This window comes from Leptonychotes weddellii, chromosome 5 (genome assembly GCF_054177405.1).
Source record: "Leptonychotes weddellii isolate Sample4059 chromosome 5, ASM5417740v2, whole genome shotgun sequence".
Classification (NCBI taxonomy): Eukaryota; Metazoa; Chordata; class Mammalia; order Carnivora; family Phocidae; genus Leptonychotes; species Leptonychotes weddellii.
The window spans coordinates 74,067,445-74,086,414 of NC_138373.1; the positions used below are offsets into that span (position 1 = coordinate 74,067,445).

The 18,970-nt window shown below is 35.7% G+C and overlaps 1 protein-coding gene across 1 annotated transcript in view; it reads right to left on the reverse strand.

Annotated features, from left to right (window-relative positions):
* Positions 1-18,970, reverse strand: part of LOC102745240 (ovostatin homolog 2-like) — a 41,411-nt gene that overhangs the window by 10,968 nt on the left and 11,473 nt on the right. Inside the window, 9 exon segments of the mRNA XM_081819448.1 lie at positions 420-596; positions 1,440-1,523; positions 2,284-2,335; positions 3,142-3,260; positions 5,756-5,885; positions 6,272-6,500; positions 6,924-7,020; positions 9,571-9,718; positions 10,524-10,694. Of these exon segments, the coding sequence (XP_081675574.1) occupies positions 420-596; positions 1,440-1,523; positions 2,284-2,335; positions 3,142-3,260; positions 5,756-5,885; positions 6,272-6,500; positions 6,924-7,020; positions 9,571-9,718; positions 10,524-10,694 (1,207 nt within the window).

Consider the following 18,970-nt stretch of genomic DNA (forward strand, 5'->3'; position numbering starts at 1 on the left):
CTTTCCTTGCTAACATATTTTACAAGATTTATATACCCTTTTTCTACATACAAATCCAATCACTTCATTGCAATGGAACACCACTGAGCAAACAAATATAGAAGTTAATAAGTGAACTACTTATAGCTACTATTAGTAACAGTAGCAACAAACAAGGTAGCTTGGCAAAATATTCAGATTAAAAAAAACTGGGCTCATAATTTGAAATGTTATTGTTCTAAGTTACGAAGCTAAATGACCACAAAGATACTGAAGTAAAAAATAAAAAAAGAATAGTGAGGACTCAGAGCACCCCAGTTCAGAGTTCAGACCCACTTTCTCTCCATGAGAAAACCTCATAATAATAGCTTTATGACATCTTAGTATTAGTAACAATTGATTTTGTTTTTTATGGGCAGAAATTACTTAAGTGGTCTCACCGTTAGACAAGAAAAAGAGAGCCTTAGATTTAACTTCCTCTGTCAACTGTTTAGTAGATTTTAGATAGTCAAGGACATAGATGTCTGATGCTATTAGGGCAATATTCTGCTCTCCACATCCGTAGGGCATTTGGAGAAGATTTTCCAGATTTTGCATTGCAAGTCCTAAAATATCCCCTAAAAATAAAAAAAGCAGAAGGTTACTACTGCTTCTAGTTGGCATCTCAGCATTAATAACTATGGATAAAAGAGGCATAGTGGAAGCAGGAAATATTTAAAATTGCATTTAAAAGGTGGAGACAAGGAAAGTTCTCATGAGGTAATTCTAAAGAGGAGATAGGCATGAAGGGTGAAGTTAAAGGAGTTTCTGGTATGAAAAATACTTCTGAAAATCTCATTACCAGAGAGAGGGGGAAGTTAGAAAAGTGTGTGTTTGTTTGCTTGTTGTTATTATTGTGCATGAGTTTTCCTGTTACTGAGGAAATTCCCACCATCTTGAACAAGCAGAGTTTATTCTCATGCTTCAAAAGGGAATTTAAGGGGCTCCTAGGTGGCTCAGTCAGTTAAGGGTCTACCTTCGGCTCAGGTCATGATCCCAGGGTCCTAGGATGGAGCTCTCTGCTCTGCAGGGAGCCTCCTTTCCCTCTCCCTCTGCCTGCTTCTCCCACTCCCCCTGCTTGTGCTCTCTGCCAAATGAATAAATACAGTCTTTTTTAAAAAAAGGGAATTTAATATTTCAGATGAATGAACTATGAAAAGAAGCCTTTGCTTTCTAAATGCCAGTTATCATCCAGCAAAACAAGTGTTTCCTAGGGACATAGATTTGAAAGTGGTACTACTGTAAGCCCTTCAGATCCCACATGGAAACAAGCATAGAGGATGACCTTCAACAGTACTTCCCTCCAACTAATACTTTAGAAAAGTCTCTCCATCCTGTTATTTTAAGGATTATTATTTTTTTAAGATTACCTCAATCAAAATTTTCAAATCATCGTGAAAAACAAAACTTAACCAACTTACCCACAACAGTGAAAAAGGCCCTGGCGGATCCTTCTACTACACTGTTTGGCAGGTCCAAAACTACCTGCTTGGAGGCTTTGGTCCCTAGAAAGAAAATAGTGACAAAAAAGATAATATGATAACTTTCTTTTATACAATAATAGCAGATATGCGGGACAAACATATTAGGAAATAGATTCCATTATTTACTTTTATTTTGCAAGTTGCTTGCTAGAAAAGATGAATCTGACATTTCTGATCTAGTTTAGAATAACAGTACATTCAGAAAATGGTATGTGTATGTGTGCATTGGATGATGGCCCTTATTTTCCCCTAGTTTAGTGCCTAAACTACTTATGTATGAAAAAAGTGTAAAAAACTACTGACTATGGCATATAAAACCGCACACACAAAAGGAAAAGCTTGGAGACTCCCACTAAAATCAGATCAGCATCAACAAGATGGCCACAAAGCAGGTGATTGAGGGGCAGTGATGTAGCTCTCAGATGCTTTATCCCAAGAGTACAAAGGGCATAATCCTGATCTTCCTCTGTCCAATACTGTGCTGCGATCATGATGAGAGGAGCCAAAAATATATAAGATGGGAAAAATGGGGTGAGGCAGACCAATGTCATAGGTGAACTAAAAAAAAAAAAAAATCTCATAAATAAATATACTTTTTGTTAGCCAAAATTATACAATGAAGATAGGGCATGAAATGAGGTAATCCTCCACTAGGTACTTAAAAGGGAATCACTGAGATGACTCAGTGGCAAATAAACCAATGTAGAAGGAGAGGAAATAAACTGATCCTATTGATAATTTTTCTTTGGGACTAATATGACCGCCTAAAAGGTCCTCTTACCTTTTGTACAGATAAGGAAACTTTGAGTTATTTCTTTTTCAATACCTTCAGCCTGTCAAAGAGTAAACAAAAACAAGCACAAAATAATGAGTCTGGGTCACCTTCCACGTAGGAAACATAATCAAGCATTAGCTCATATAGACATGGCTGGCACACGTTTGTCCCTGGGAGATGATCCATTCATCACCCCCTTCTGTTTAAGTTTGAAAGCCGCTGTACATTACCAAGACCCACTTTAGAACCTGTGTTCCCATAGTTCGGACAGAGATAACTTTGATGTCATTGTGGGACACTCTCAACTCCTCTGAACCTGTCTAGCATCTCCAATAGATAAACGAAAGTGTTTTGCAGAGTATGGAAAGGCCAAGAGGCAACGTGAGAAATATGCACTGACAAGTGTTAATTCTTTTTGAGGTTGATGAGAACGACACGGGAGTGTAGGACAAGAAGTTTTGTCTCGGTTAGAGTCAGTTAAAAAAAAAGGAAGGGAAGAGCAACAGGCCTACAGGAAACGTGAGCAGGAGTAAGCAAAATATCATCAAGCCTGTTTCAAGTGTTAAGTTTTACTATCCTGGGGTCAGGTATTAATTAAAGAAAGGATGAATTTTTTTTTCCTCTAAATTTTTCTTTCTTTCTTTCTTTTTTTTATTATGTTATGTTAATCACCATACATTACATCATTAGTTTTTGATGTAGTGCTCCATGATTCATTTTTATTGCTGTTTTAATTCATATAAAATGATGTATCTGGTGTAAAAGTAACTCTAGTCAATTAACTAAGCCTGTTCAAAAAGAACGTCTTTTCATATTTAACTTATTTCTTATCTGGAAGAGCTTGACAGTTTTGCATGTACATACCTCTACCAACAGACTTTTGACCACAGTATCTTTCCAGTTTAGATTCTGCTGCTCAGGTCCTTCTTTTGGGCAGGCACTACTTTGTCTGGACTCAGCAACTGCAGTGATACTCACTTTACCTGGAAAACATTCCCGAATATAAGTTAAATGATGATTGGCCCCTCCTGTAATGGGAAATGATTAGAGTCAAATGAACCACATCTTGAATTGAATGAACTGCATACTATTATCATATTTATGCTTAGACCAAAATAACTTGCTCTTTCTCTTGCCTGAAGATAATTTGGTATGTTCTGTTTTACCTGTACCTGTTTCAAGATCCCTTATATTAAATAAATATTTGTTATCTAAAAAACAAAACAAACAGACAAACAAAAAGCAGAATCAAACCTATAAATACAGAGAACAAACTGATGGTTGCCAGAGGGAAGGGGGTTGGGGGGATGAGCAAAATGGGTGAAGGGGAGAGGGAGATACAGGCCCCCAGTTATGGAATGAATGTCATGGGAATAAAAGGCACAGCATGGGGAACAGAGTCAATAGATTGTAACAGCCTTGTATGGTGACAGATGGTAGCTAGACTTGTGGTGAGCACAGCATAACCTATAGAGATATTGAATCATTGTACACCTGAAACTAATATAACATCGTGAGCCAACTATACTCAGATAAAGAAGTTTCCAAAAATCAACCAAACAAAAAATAAGTGACTCATTTACTTAATTAAAAAGTAAGAAATTTTAAGGAAAAATAATAATTTGCAAAGCCAACAGAGCCAATTCCTTGGTAACTGCTTATCAAGGTTACATATGCCGATATGGGCACAGAACATCAAATACCCAGGACTCCTAACTTCTCCCAAGTCTGAATGAACAAAAATAGTAAAATATGACATAGTGGAAAGGGCATTGGATTTAAATTAATGCAAGCAAGGAATCTTTTTTTTTTTAACTTCTTGTGAATTATAGGTCATGCAATTAAAACTGATCTTCAGTTTCCTTACTTATAAAAACTAGATGATTGAAAAAGAGATTTCTTGGGGCATCTGGGTGGCTCAGTTATTAAGCGTTTGCCTTCGGCTCAGGTCATGATCCCAGGGTCCTGGGATCGAGCCCCGCACCGGGCTCCCTGCTCGGCGGGAAGCCTGCTTCTCTCTCTCCCACCCCCCCTGCTTCTGTTCCCTCCCTCACTGTGTCTCGCTCTGTCAAATAAATAAATAAAATCTTTAAAAAAAAAAAGAAAAAGTGGGGCGCCTGGGTGGCTCAGTTGGTTAAGCAACTGCCTTCGGCTCAGGTCATGATTCTGGAGTCCTGGGATCGAGTCCCGCATTGGACTCCCTGCTCAGTGGGGAGTCTGCTTCTCCCTCTGATCCTCCCCCTCTCGTGCTCTCTGTCTCCCATTCTCTCTCAGATAAATAAATAAAAAATCTTTAAAAAAAAAAAAAGAAAAAGAGATTTCTTTTGTTTAGTATTACTGTATGCCTATATATATATAACCAATTTACTATTCTTGTTTTTGCTTATTGCTGTGTTTTGTCTCATTTCTTTTTAAGAAAGCCTTTGATTCTCCAATCTTAGAACTATGTCCCCCACTTAAGGCCATAAAACTTGCCACAAAAAATGCCATGCAGTGTTCTATCTTAATTGCCAAGGTAAGATTTTTGAAGACATAGTGTAGTCAGAACAATTGAGAAACAAAATCTATCAGGAAAACTAGCTTTAGTCAGACCAACCTCACAGGTGAACTAAAACAACCTCATAAATAAACTCTTTGCTGCCCCCAATAATACAAGGAATAGGGGACATGAAATAAAGGAAGTTTTAACGACAATTTTTTACATGAGTGATAATGAGCATCATGCATCTACCACATCTAGCTTTTTCTGTGTACTAGACTCTTTTTAACCCTTCCCTTGTATTTTCAACAGGATACTTTCAAATTTATTTTTTTATATTACAGATAATACATGCGTGAAGACAATATTCTACTCGGTGTTTGATCTCCATCCAAGTGTTCAGTATTTTTGGTATCTCATGATATATTTAGTAAATTCGCAAATCCTGGCAATTTGTGATTGAGGAGTAATTTTGGGATTGATGACACTTGTTCATGATGGTGGGTGAAGGAGCAAGTTAGAAGTGAAGGAACTGGGCAACATTAATGAAAATATAACTTTCTTTTAGGATATGATATATGGATTTGATAGATCATGAAAATTGGCATTTATATCGTATTTCAATCACATTATGCTTTTATACAAATGAATGGTGGTTTTGCTCTATATAAGCATGAGCTACCGGAAATTAGGTTATAAAATTAACTGAGAATTTTAAAAAAGGAGAGGGAGAAAATTATGTTTGTATAGAAGATGTAAGGAAAATAAAGGAAGGCATTAAAAATAGGCTGGTTTCCCCCTTCACCTATTTCACCCAACCCGAGGATTGAAAGTGTACTTATCATGACGAGGCCTGAATAATGTATAGAATTGTTGAATCACTATACCGTGCACCTGAAACCAATATAACACTATATGTTAACTGCACTGGAGTTAAAAGTAAAAAAAAAAAAAAAGCCTGGCTTTCCATGAGAGATTGGCATACACATAGATGCTTACCCAACGTCTTAGGTAATAGAGTCCAGACGTATGTTTTCTTCTCTCCAGCCTGGATAACCTCACTGCCATTGTTTTTAGGTGTGCTGATATTTGCCTCAAAATCCTGAGATGCTTCTAGATGAACAGAAATCTAAAAAACAAAACAAAACAAAAGTCACGCAATGAAGGTGGCACTCTAAATTATTTGCTGTTACTACTCCTCTTCCCATCTTGAGAAAATGAACTATTTTAAGTTAGCAAAAATTAAAGATACCAAATGACTTCTCACAAGAAGAAAAATAGGCTAGAACACACATCATTATGAAATTATGAAATGACATTGTCAAGGCAGTATTTAAAACTTTGCTGTGAATTAAAGCAACTGTCTTTGTCTAAGGAATATGGAAACAGGTCTTAACACTTTATAGTACCATTTTGCCCTTGAGAATAAAAAGAATATGGCAATATTCAAGGAAAATATTGAGAGATCTTTTGGCTTTGTTAGATTTTGTCTCCAGGTCAAAGGGAACAGCTTACCTCTACACATGTGTTCAGGTAGCTGAAGACATTGACAATCAAATCAGATTGTTCATTTCGAACAACTGAAAAGGGCAAGATCATTTCAACAAAGAAAGGTTGGGAGATTTCCAGAGTAGCTGTTGATGAAATGCCAAATCCAGCATGACCATTCACACAGAAGCCATCTGCCTGCCACTGGGTTATAGTATCAGGGATGCGGAAGGACAGATTTGCTGAGCCTGAGGAACTAAGGAGAGATCGCTGAGGAAATGCATTCTTTGTCTAAACAAGGAAATTTAGTCCAGAGCAAGCAAAAAGGTATTAACTGAAGGTTAAAAGTAAGTTAAAAGGTTTAGACAGAGCGTTAGATAACAATCTTGAAAGCTAGATTTCTACGAAATTTATCCTTAAAAACCTCACATTTCTTTAAACACTGCATTATTTTTTAAAAATTGAGGTAGCTTACATCTCTCTGCATGAGATTAATAAATGAGAAACAATGCTATAGAAAAAAATAAAATAAACTACGTGGTCAGTACATACAAATGAATAGTATAATGTATTTTACAAATATGCTAGTGCTTTATATATCCAGGAGTAAAGTTTAAGAGATCACAACAAAAAGAAAATAGAAATAAAGACATGTAGGAGAGAAAACTCAAAAACTCACTTGACACTGACGAGGTCCCATATCCACGTCTCTGGAAAGTTTGTTCTTACTGTTTCTCTTATAGCCTGTTCAACATAGTCAAAATTCTCCTTCATGCCTTCACGAGCTAAAAGAAAAGAGAAATGCTTTCTTTGGAGAGAATAAAGGTATGGGCTTCAATGACACACACTTTTAGCCATTTCTTTAACCACATATGCTTTGCTCCCAGGGCTCATTGCTAATAAATGTACATCGCAACCAAGGCATCTGCATTTTGCTGTTCAAATCTCTGCCATTACTAAAAACAACAACAAACAGACAAAAACAACAATCAGGCTACATTGTTCCTCTACAACCAAATCTAGAGGAAAGTGATTTTTATTCACTGAATGGAGTTTCTCATTTGACATTCTGGTGTCTGCCAGTTCCACTATGCTAATATTACCTTCCCTGAAGTTTCTAGTGTCATTAATATTACTAATTCTAAAGAACACTTTCTTTCTCTTGCTTGGCCTCTAGGCTGTATTTGGCATTCTTAATCACGGTGTTCTTCTTAAACAGTCACTGTTGTTAACCTCTGTGACACCATACCCTTTTCGTCCTCTTCTCTTTGGCCATTCTCATTTGAGGATGTAATCTCTCCCTCTTTGACTTGTTCCTAAGAGCTCTGTTTTAGGTCCTCTTCTTTATTCACTCTCTCCCACTCATCTCCCCATCATCTCTCTCAGCTGATGTCTGCCCCTTTCCCCCCACCTCTGCGTCTCCTGCCTGGACCTCTCTTCTGAGCTCCAGACTTACGCATGTCACACCCTTATGCACACATTTCTTTTCAGATGATTTTAGGCATTTCAAGTGCAACTCTTCCAAAAGTAGACACATTATATCTTCCCGCTGCTTCTCCCCAGTATTTCCTTTCTCCATGAAAGGTACCAAAATCCACTCAACCAAATCAGAAACTTGAGTTGTCCTTGATCCCACACTTTCAACCTGCATTTCCTATCCTAATGAACCTGATGAAAACTGCCGGAAAACAGCTCTCAAATCTATCCATGATTCTCTATTTCCACTGCCTTTTTATGGTACTCCAAGCACCACTGTCTCTCAACTTAATTACTAGCATTTAGAACATTTCATACAAACAGCCCAAATCCCAACCCCCTTTTCCACACAGCAGCCAGGGTTCTCTTTTAAAAACACATATTAGATTGTTGGCTGAAAACTTGTCAACAGTGCATTATTCATGAAAATGAATTCCAAACTCTTTAAGTCTTCATGAGCTGTCTTCATGAGCTGTCTATCTCTCTTGCTTCAGCTGCCTTTACCCTGGCCCTGGAACCATCCTTCTGACATTTTGAACTGCTTTTATTTTCTTAGCTAGTCTTTCAGAGTACTTTCCTCTCTGCTTGGAATGCCCTTCTGTCTCTTTTTGTGGTGCATTACTGTTCATCTTTCAGGTCTTGGTATAAATGCTCTTTCCTTCAGGGGGATATAATAAGCCTTTGAGGAATTTATATCTTCTATTCATATTCTTTCCATGTAATGCACTCTCCCAAGGCTTTGGAATTACCTGTCTCACTGTAATGCTTCCCTGTTAGACTAAAAGTTCTAGGACAGTAGAGATTAAGCCACTGCATTTACAATGTGTGACTCTGTGCCTGGCCTCAATAAATGTTTGTTGAGTGAATTAACAAATGCATAACTGAAGAAAGAAGAGATGAAAATGAATGACTTTGGGTTTCATTATATTTTATTGAAAGATACTAAAAAGTTGAAATGTTTCTGATAAAGCTTACTGAATATGGTGTCATCAAGTAGCAGAAAGGTGGGGAGTGGGGAGCTTCAACCTCTTGACTAGGACTCCAAAGTGGTTTCAAACTCGACTTTATAGGGCCTCTTGACTACTCACCAAGTCCACCTTTGTATAAAGTTGTCAGGCCTTTCATTTTTCTCAAGTCGTTTCTGGATCAGACCCACTTCAATTAATGGACTAATTCAATGTTACGTAGAAGGATTTAAGAGTGCTATTCAAGTATTTTCAGACCTGGAATTCAGCTTTGATTTCAGTTCTGTTTTGCTGATCTTGTTTCATTTTGCTTCTCTGACTAAATTTCTGTTTTGAAAATCTGCCCTAGTTACCTCATTCGTCTAAGACTGTGGCTGATTTTTGTGCTTATAGCCTTTCCAATAGAAAATGGACTAATATTTGAACATGCTTCTCTGATACCAGCTTTTTGGCTATCTGGGAGTTAAAATACCTTTTGCCTTGAACTCTGTGTATTATGGTTTATACATAATAAAGGTATAAGGGCCCCATCAGGACACCTCATTCTCCCGTATCACACTCACTTATAATGACTGTCCTCCCACATCCCTCATCCCTACACATTGCCTCCTTCCTATGCTCTTCTGATATTGTGTTCTACCCAATAAAAAAAAAATTTCCTTTCATAGCTGAAGCTAATCTTTCCCTTTAACAAAATCAAACCAAAGCAAAAGCCATTTCTGGTCTGCCTTATCCTGCTTTATTCACTTGCAAGATTTCTAGATGTAGCCAAAAACATGGTACAATTCACACCTAAGTCCCAATTTTTATAGTTTTATCCCAAATACACCCAATTCCATGAATTCTTTTAGCCGTCTCTCAGACACAAAATTCTAGATTACCCACATGCAGTTCTAGATGGGGCATAACTGTACACTGGTGCATATTCTTCTGAGGCTAGATACAATGGCCTAGGGACTCGCAGCCTCCGCTCCATTGAACATACTTCTGGTTTCCGGTAATGAAGATTGGTAAAGACTTTCAGACCCATAGCCTTCAAAGAAACAAACAGGAAAAGAAAGTTGTGCATTTCTTTTATGTAAGACCCCAAAAGGCCTATCAACTATATTATAATCATAAGTAGATGATATATACAGGTTTCCTCTGCTAGCAAGGGTCTGGGATTTTAGAAGTCAAGTCACCTCTATTTGATGTATGGAGAGTCTTTAATCTGGAACAAAAATAATAAGCACTATGATTTATCTAGCATTTATGTGCTAGGATTTGGCTAAGTATTTTAAATCATTCCCCACTTAATTCAAAGGGAAAAATACTTATGAGATAAGCACTATCATCACCCTAATTAACACCAAACACACACACACACAAAACAGTCAGTCTTTTGGAGAGTTGGGACTTAAGCTAAAGTCTGTCTAATTATATGCCCCTTCTCTTCTATACCTCTGACCTCAATTATAAAAAATCCTTTTGTGGAGGCCTCAGCATATCTAATTGATAGCCTAAGTTTAGATGGAGCCTGGACTATATTTTAGCCCCTTGATTTGATGATTTCTGCATAACATTTATTGCAGTTAAGTTGAAAACTGTCTCATTACTTCAAACATGAGGTTTTTATAACTTCACTGCCACTTGTTTATTGTTAAAAAAGAGAGAAAAATCAACAAAAATTAATATCTCCTTTTTATGAGACAATTTCTGAGTGATCTTTAAACAAATTATGGACACCAATCTCCAAGAATAGGAAGTAAAGTATACAGTTAATAAAACATGGGTATGCAGTATGAATACTAAAGTTAAAATTGAGATGAAATAATTTTTAAAATCTTAAATGATCTTACCCTGAGAATATCATAGATGTCTCCATCCCCATAGTTGCTTACAGGTATGTAATACAAACCATTGTAAAACATATCCCTTTGAGGAATGCAAGGGTCAAGCTTGCCATCATCAAGGTTGAGCCCATGATGGAAATAACCATATAGTTCTATATTTGGAAGCAGGTTGTACACCTATGAGAAAAATCACACGGTTCCCAATGATTTTAAGCATTCCTTTTATTTTTACAAAATTGGCAAGTTTTGTGCCATTATAATTTGTTCTTTTCTTTAAGAGCATAGCCATCACATAGAAGACATGAATAGCCATTTTTCCAAAGAAGGCATCCAGATGGCTAACAAACACATGAAAAGATGCTCAACAGTACTTATAATCAGGAAAATACTAATCAGACCATGATGAGATACCACCTCACACCTGTCAGAATGGCTAAAATTAACAACACAGGAAACAATAGATGTTGGTGAGGATGTGGAGAAAGGGGAACCTTCTTGCACTGTTGGTGGGAATGCAAACCGGTTCAGCCACTCTGAAAAACAATATAGAGTTTCCTCAAAAAGTTGAAAATAGAACCACCCTATGATCCAGCAATTGCACTACTATAGGTATTTACCCAAAGGATACAAAAATACAGATTCAAAGGGGTACATGCACCCCGATATTTATAGCAGCATTATCAACAATAGCCAAACTAACTGCTGAATGTATAAAGAAGATGTGGTATATATATGCAATGGAATATTACTCAGCCATCAAAAAGAATGAAATCTTGCCATTCACAAAGGTGTGGATGGATCTAGAGGGTATTATGCTAAGTGAAATAAGTCAGAGAAAGACAAATACCATATGATTTCACTCTTATGTGGAATTTAAGAAATGAAACAGATGAACATATGGGAGGGGGGAAAAGAGAGAGAGGGAGGCAAATCATAAGAGACTCTTAAAGATAGAGAACAAACTGAGAGTTGGAGGGAGGTGGGTGGGTGATGGGTTAGATGGGTGATGGGTATTAAGCAGGGCACTTGTCCTGTTGAACACTGGGTGTTGTATGTAAATGATGAATCACTGAATTCTACCCCTGAAACAAACATTGCATTCTATGTTAACTAACTAGAATTTAAGTAAAAATTTGAAGGAAAAAAAAAAGAGCATAGCCATGATATTTAATCTAACACTTTTGAGTTAATTCATCCTTTCAGAAGAGGGTATCTTCAGTTTTGTTTGAGATGGTCAATGTCATGTTCATAAACTTTTTCAGCTTTGGTTCAGGACTTAGGATAGCATGTAGGCAAGAGATGCCTGAAGATCTATGGCGTATTCTAAGGCCTAATTTACACATGATCCATTGCAATTATAATGCTAGAACCCCCAGCTGTCTGGTAGCTGTCTGATTTTAATCTTCTTACATATCCTTCCAAAGCAAATATAAAATCAAAGAGAAATAATAATATGCCTGACTGTGTCTTTAACATTACTGGGATATAGATAATACCACAACCTTCAAATTACTTGTTAGTAAAGAAATAAACACCAAATTCCAACACAGCTCTGTACTGCTGCTGAAAATCTGAGGGTATGGAAAGTTGGAGAGGGAATGCTTAAGAGAGTAGGACAAAGAAGAGACTGGATGGAGAAATGAGAGGAAATACACACCAAATCAACTCCAGATAAAGAAAGTACTACATTCAGTATCAAAATATGAGTCATAGTTCTTAGATTCAATATATGATACAAGGAAGGGGGTTGAAATGAGTGGGCCTGGAAGTGGCAGCTCCCAAAAGCATGGCTGATGGGAAATAGTCAGATTATTAGAACAAGTGTGATGCTCCTTGGAAAGGGAAATAAAAATATGCCCATCTCCACTCCTATTTCCATCGTTAACAACATTTTTTTTAAAAAAGAAATTGCATTTCATTAAAATAACAGGAAAAGGCACTCTACCCAGGAACACTGTCCACAAAAATATTAAGAACTGGAGAAAATTAATACCATACAAAACCAGTATAAGATAAAATAGAAAACGCAAATCGGAACGTTTTAGCTAATGCAACTTACCTGCTAAAGTAACTAACTAACTGAATATATAAATAAATAAACAGAAAAGCCATCCCAGAACACTTCATATAAATCAAATAATCTTAAACATTCATTTGGGGTATTAAAAAAGCACCATGAATTAGAAATTCAATAAAGAAAGGATGGAAGAATGGAAATGAAGAAAACCTAGGAAGAAATAAAATGATAATTTATTAAAGTCAGAAAGAGTCAGAATAATATCAGAAATAAACTCTATAAGGAGCTCAAGAAAAAACAGATTGAAAGAAAACTTTAAAAAGCAACATAAAAATAAAGAAAAAAAGAATAAAAATGAGAGAAAAATAAATTAAAATGAGTCATAGGCAAAGTAGTTGAACTGGAAAGCCAGCAAAGAAGATCCAATATATTTATAGAGTTTTTCTAGAGGGAGAAAAATGGAAAAACCGGTATTTAAAATTATAATCCAAGACAAATTCTGGAAATAAAAGATGAATTTACACAATGCATGGGTCTACTGAATACCTGGTAAAACTTCTCCTAAACAATAGATTCTGAGAGATTTTACTAAAATAGTTTTACTAAAGCTATTAGACTTTAAGTATTAAAAAATAAAAAAGCCTCAAGGCCTTCAGGAATACTTTTTAAGGGCAAATGATTTAAACATGTCAGAATTCTTGAAAGCAATATTCAAAGTAAGGCAATAGTGGAATATAATTTTCAAGAAACTTAAAGAAAGGGGAAACAAGGATTTAAGATATAGATAACTTGTCCTTCCCACAAAAAAGCTTTAGTGAAACAATTGTGAATATGCGAAAATCAGGGAATTCTATACCCATATGACCTTCTGAGGAGTCTAGTATAAAAAAGCTTTATACAACCAAAAGGTGACTGAGGAAGTGGGCAGAACTTTGTGGATATGGAGAGAAAAGTAGAATGTAAGTGTAGTATGTTTTGACAAAGAAGTAAAGATTCAAATTTAAAATGAGAGAAAAGGGAAAAATACAATAAAATTATGGACTGTGGTGTAGGTAACAGGAAGGAGTCAAAGGATACTACTTAAAAATGGCTAGATTTAATTATGAGGCAAGAAAAAAGTGAGATTAGAGTATTAAAAAAGATAAAAATACAAAGACAATCACTAAAATAAAAATTAAACCTCAGCTCAATACAAGAAGAAATTTGAAAACATAGCAAAGAAAAACTCAAAAAGCTAAAGAAATAAAGTAAATTTGAATAATGCACAGTAATGATAACAAAAACATTATGATAGAGTTGCTATCTAACATATCAATCATATCCATACAAGTGAGTGGACTTAATTTTCCTTAAAAATGGCTTTTTAAAAAAAGCAAAATCCAGCACTATACTATGTAGAAAAAAACCCATAAGATACAATATTTCAAAATATTAAAACTAAAGGCCAGGTAAGTGAAATTAATAAGAAACAGGGGTTATAATTATCTTGATATCAGAAAAAGTAGAATTAGGACCAAAAGGCATCAAATAAGATAGAGAAGAGCACTTTCCAGGGCAACCCCTCCATTGTGTAATAAAGGTATAAGAGTTATGAATATCTGTGCCCCAGATAATACAGCAACCACTTACACAAAGCAGAAACAACAGAAGATGCAAGGAGGAGCAGACAGAAACACTCTTAATAGGGTAGTTTAACACACTACTCTCAGTACAAGACAGCTCAAGTGTATAAAAAAATAAAAACAGAATCTTGCCATTTGCAATGATGTGGATGGAGCTAGAGAGTATTATACTACGTCAGAGAAAGACATACCATATGATTTCACTCATACGTGGAATTTAAGAAGGGAAAAAGAGAGAGTGAGAGACACACCAAGAAACAAACTCTTAACTGTAGAGAACAAACTGATGGTTACCAGGAGGAGGTGGGTGGGGGATGGGTTAAATAACCATGGGGATTAAGGAGTGCGCTTGTGATTAAGCACTGGGTGTTGTACGGAGGTGTTGAATCACTATATCGTATACTTGAAACTAATATTGCACTATATGTTAACTAGCTGGAATTTAAATAAAAACTTGGAAAAAAGTCAGATCTTACGGATATAAAACAAACTGATAAAAGAGACTACATCTTCTGAACTCAAGTGAAGCATTCTCAGAATCTGTTCATATATTTGGGCACACAAAAAAATATCAGTGGTCTCCATAAAATAGAAAGATTACTGATCATGAGGCAATATAACTTGAAATTTAAAAAATCCCCAAATAGGGAGGCCTGTCTACATATAAATTATAGAATGTTCCACTAAGTAAGTTTTCAGTGAAAGGCTGAGTACAAATATTATAGAATTTCTGAAAAATGATGATGTTAACTGCTACAGATCAGAATCTAAGGGATACTTTAAAAGTAGAGATCAGAGAAAAATTCATAGGCCTTAACACTTAAACCTTAAACTTAAATGAAAATTATGTAAATACTAAATAAAAAAGCTAAAAATAGCACCAACAAAAAGAGCAACAGTAAAGAAGTAATAAGGATAAAAGCAAAAATTAATGTAGTACAATACCCCAAAAAACCCCATTACATCAAATTAATCAACCAAAATCTGAATTTGAAAAAATCAACAAAATAGATAAACCACGAGCAAATTAATACGGAGAAAAAAGGAAGAAGGTAAAAATATACAAAATAAAAGTTACACATAAGGAGGAAAAAATTAAGGAAAAGGAGGATGTAGCTATTGATACAGAGCACATAGTTTTTAAGTATCATGAGATTCCTTTGCACTTTTCAGGACACATAAATTTGAAAACCTATAATAAAAGGTTTAATTTTTTAGGAAAACAAAATTGCCAAAACTGACACCAGTAGAGAGACAAAGCTTAAGCAGACCAATTTTTATAAAAGAAATAGAGAAAGTTATTAAGAAACTACCATGTGCAAAAGCACCAGGCACAGGATAGCCTACCAGTTATTTCGGCTAAGGTCCAGAACAAGGCAAGGATGCTATTCCTCCTGCAATTTAACATTGTACTGCCATTAGGCAAAAATTTAAAAAAAAAAATAGATGCACGGGGAAAAAAGGAAAGAAAACTATCTCTATTTGCTGGTAATATGGCAGTATACCTATAAAGCCTAGAGAGCCTTTGATAAAACTAACCAAATCAATAAAGGAATTCAGCAAGTTAGCAAAATATAAGATTACTATGCGAAAAATACCTCCCATGTGCCCAAATAATAAGTTAGAATGTATAAGAGAAGAGAAAGCCTCATTTACAATAGCAACAAAAGAGTTAACATGCTCATGAATAAGCTTAACAAGAAACTATATATAGAGTTATTTAAAATTAAAGTTCATGGAAGACATCAAAAGTATTCTTTTTTTTTTTTTTTTAAAGATTTTATTTATTTATTCATGAGAGACAGAGAGAGAGAGAGAGAAGCAGAGGGAGAAGCAGGCTCCCAAGGAGCAGGGAGCCCGATGCGGGACTCGATCCCAGGACTCCGGGATCATGACCTGAGCCGAAGGCAGACGCTTAACCGTCTGAGCCACCCAGGCGCCCGACATCAAAAGTATTCTTGAACAAATGAAAAGATATTCCTTGCTCTTGATATGACATCTCACCAATAAGATGTAGTTAATTTGATTTATAAATTCCATGCAATCACAATAAAAATTATCATAAACCTTTTCTTGAGTTAGACGAGTCAAAAATAAAATTGCCATGGAAAAATCAAGCATGGAAAAATAGCTAAGGAAACCCTAAAACAGAAGAGCTGAGAGATGAGGATGAGGAGTTGATTCCTACCCAAAATTAATGCACACTACGAAGCTTCCATAATTAAAACAGTGTGGTGCTGACACATCAGTAGACAGACCAATGGAACAGAATATAAATTCTGGAAATAAACATAATAACCAATAGAAAAATAGTATATGAAAAAGGTAGTATCACAAATCAGCAAAGATAATGTATTAACTGGATAGACATTAAATTTTAAAAAGAGAGAATTAAATAAATGCTATTCCATTGTCTATGGAATTAAAGATCCCTGGAAAAATAGTTATTTTCAAGGCTAGCACAAAGGAAGTAGAAGATGGGCCTAGAACATATGGTGTCAGAAAATCGATGAGTGCTAAAAACATGATCTGGACATATCACAAGAACATGAAGATGCTCCCACTGGAAAATTTAAGACAATTTAACATAAAAATAATTAAGGATAGTGACGAATTATGAATTCTAAATTATAAATCTTTGAGAAATAAAAATGCTTGCATCCATAAGAGGAAGAGGGAAAATTAGAAAATCATGTTTCCACTATCATACCAATATTGGTTTAGGCAAAAAGTATCAATGGATGCTAACTCTAAGGAAATTTTGATGAGGAGCAGGGTGTACAAATAGTCTTAATAAGCACAAATTGCTTATTAGTTTAAGGAAGAAAATAGCGCATGGAGATATATGGAAACACCTTTATCAGGTGATCAAAATTACCATCACCAATGATGGGCAGATGGATCTTGTGTACCTTGAGAAATACACAGTATCATGTATGTGGTATTCTGGCCAGAGATCCATAATCTTGACCCAATCATGAGAAATACCAGACAAACTTAAAATGAGGGACATTTTATCAAAAAACTACTTGGGAGGCGCTCGGGTGGCTTAGTCTGTTAAAAGTCCGACTCTTGATTTCGGCTCACGTCATGATCTCAGGGTCATGAGATGGAGCCCTGTGTCAGGCTCCATGCTGGATGTGGAGCTTGCTTCAGATTCTCTCTCTCCTTCTGCCCCACACTCCTGCTTGTACTCTCTCTCTAAAAAAACAAAACAAAACAAAAAACCCAACCCCCCCCCAAAAACCCAAAACAACAACAACAACAAACCCAAACAAACAAACACAAATACTTGGCTTATGTTCTCCAAAAATATCAATTTCACAAGGGACAAAGAAAGATTGTGTTCTAGGTTAAACGAAACTAAAGAAACATGAGCACCGAATGCAGTATGTGATCCTGTCTTGGATCTTGCACTAAATTAGGAAAAAATATGTGGTAAAGAGGACATCTGATGAAACTTGAACATAGCTGGCAGATTAGATCCAAAGTATTGAATCAATGTTTAATATCCTAAATTTGATAACTATATTGTAATTATGCAGGAGAATATCCTTGCTCTTTGGAAATGAACACTGATATATTAAGGAATAGCATGAAGTATTCAACCCACCTCAAATGGTTTAGAAATAAAAATGGAAATGCTATGTACATATATGTGAGGCATGTGTGTGTGTGGTGGGGGGGAGACAGAATAAGAAAGAGAAAATAAATGTGGCAAAATGCTAAAAACTGGTGAATGTGGGTAAAGAGTACATGAGAGTTCTCTAAAATTCTTACATTTTAAAAAATTATTTAGGGCTCCATGGTCAGCAAGGAGTCTGCTTGAGATTCTATCCTCTCCCTCTGCCCCTCCTCAAAATAAAATCAATAAATAAAATCTTTTAAAAGAAGGGGGACAATTGCATGGCTCAGTTGGTTAAGTTTCTGACTCTAAGTTTCCGCTCAGGTTATGATCCCAGGGTTGTGAGAACCAGCCCTGTGTCGGGCTCCGCTCAGGGCAGTCTCTTTGAGATTCTCTCTCCCTCTCCCTCTGCCCCTTCTCCCCCCGCCCCCCAGCTCTCTCTCTCTTTCTCTCTGAAATAAAATAAATAAAATCTTTAAAATTATTTAAAACTAAAAATTAAACTTATGTAACGTAATATTAAAAGTACTACAAACTTAAATAATATGAATTGGAATACACTCATTTATATAACATTGCTTGATTTACACTGTTAATATGGTTATAGATAATAAACAAGGGCAACTGCCTCTTTTGGCTCTGATATCATATTCAGATTCACTTGAATCTTCAGGTCTGGTGAAGCGCTTCTAAAATTTTCTATTGGAGGACCCTTAATGGTTTTTCCTCAGGTAGTTTTTCTAAGACCTTGCTACCACCAGTTGTAGGAAGAATGAGGAGAAACTATTTACTCTGACTCCATGAAACTTTTAGGAAAAAAGTGCATATATATTTTCCACATTTATAGATAAGTTTATCCTTTATTTGTTGATACTTTTCTGACTCGGAAATCAGTTAGAAGCTTCTTAGCACCAATAAGAAATTTATATGTATTTAACTTTTACAACGGGAAAAAATATACAGTTTATGTCATGGTTAATCATTATTAGCATATTGTTATTAATTAATATTTACAGTTTATATTTAAAACTAGCTGTACTATAGAATGTTAAAAGCAGAAAACAAAATTTCATTTTTCAGGGAGATCTCATTTGTAACATATATATGCCTTCAGAAAAGAGATTTAAAAATTGCATCACAAATGTTCATTTCTGTACAATAAGAGTCCATTTTGTGAAATAAAAAAATA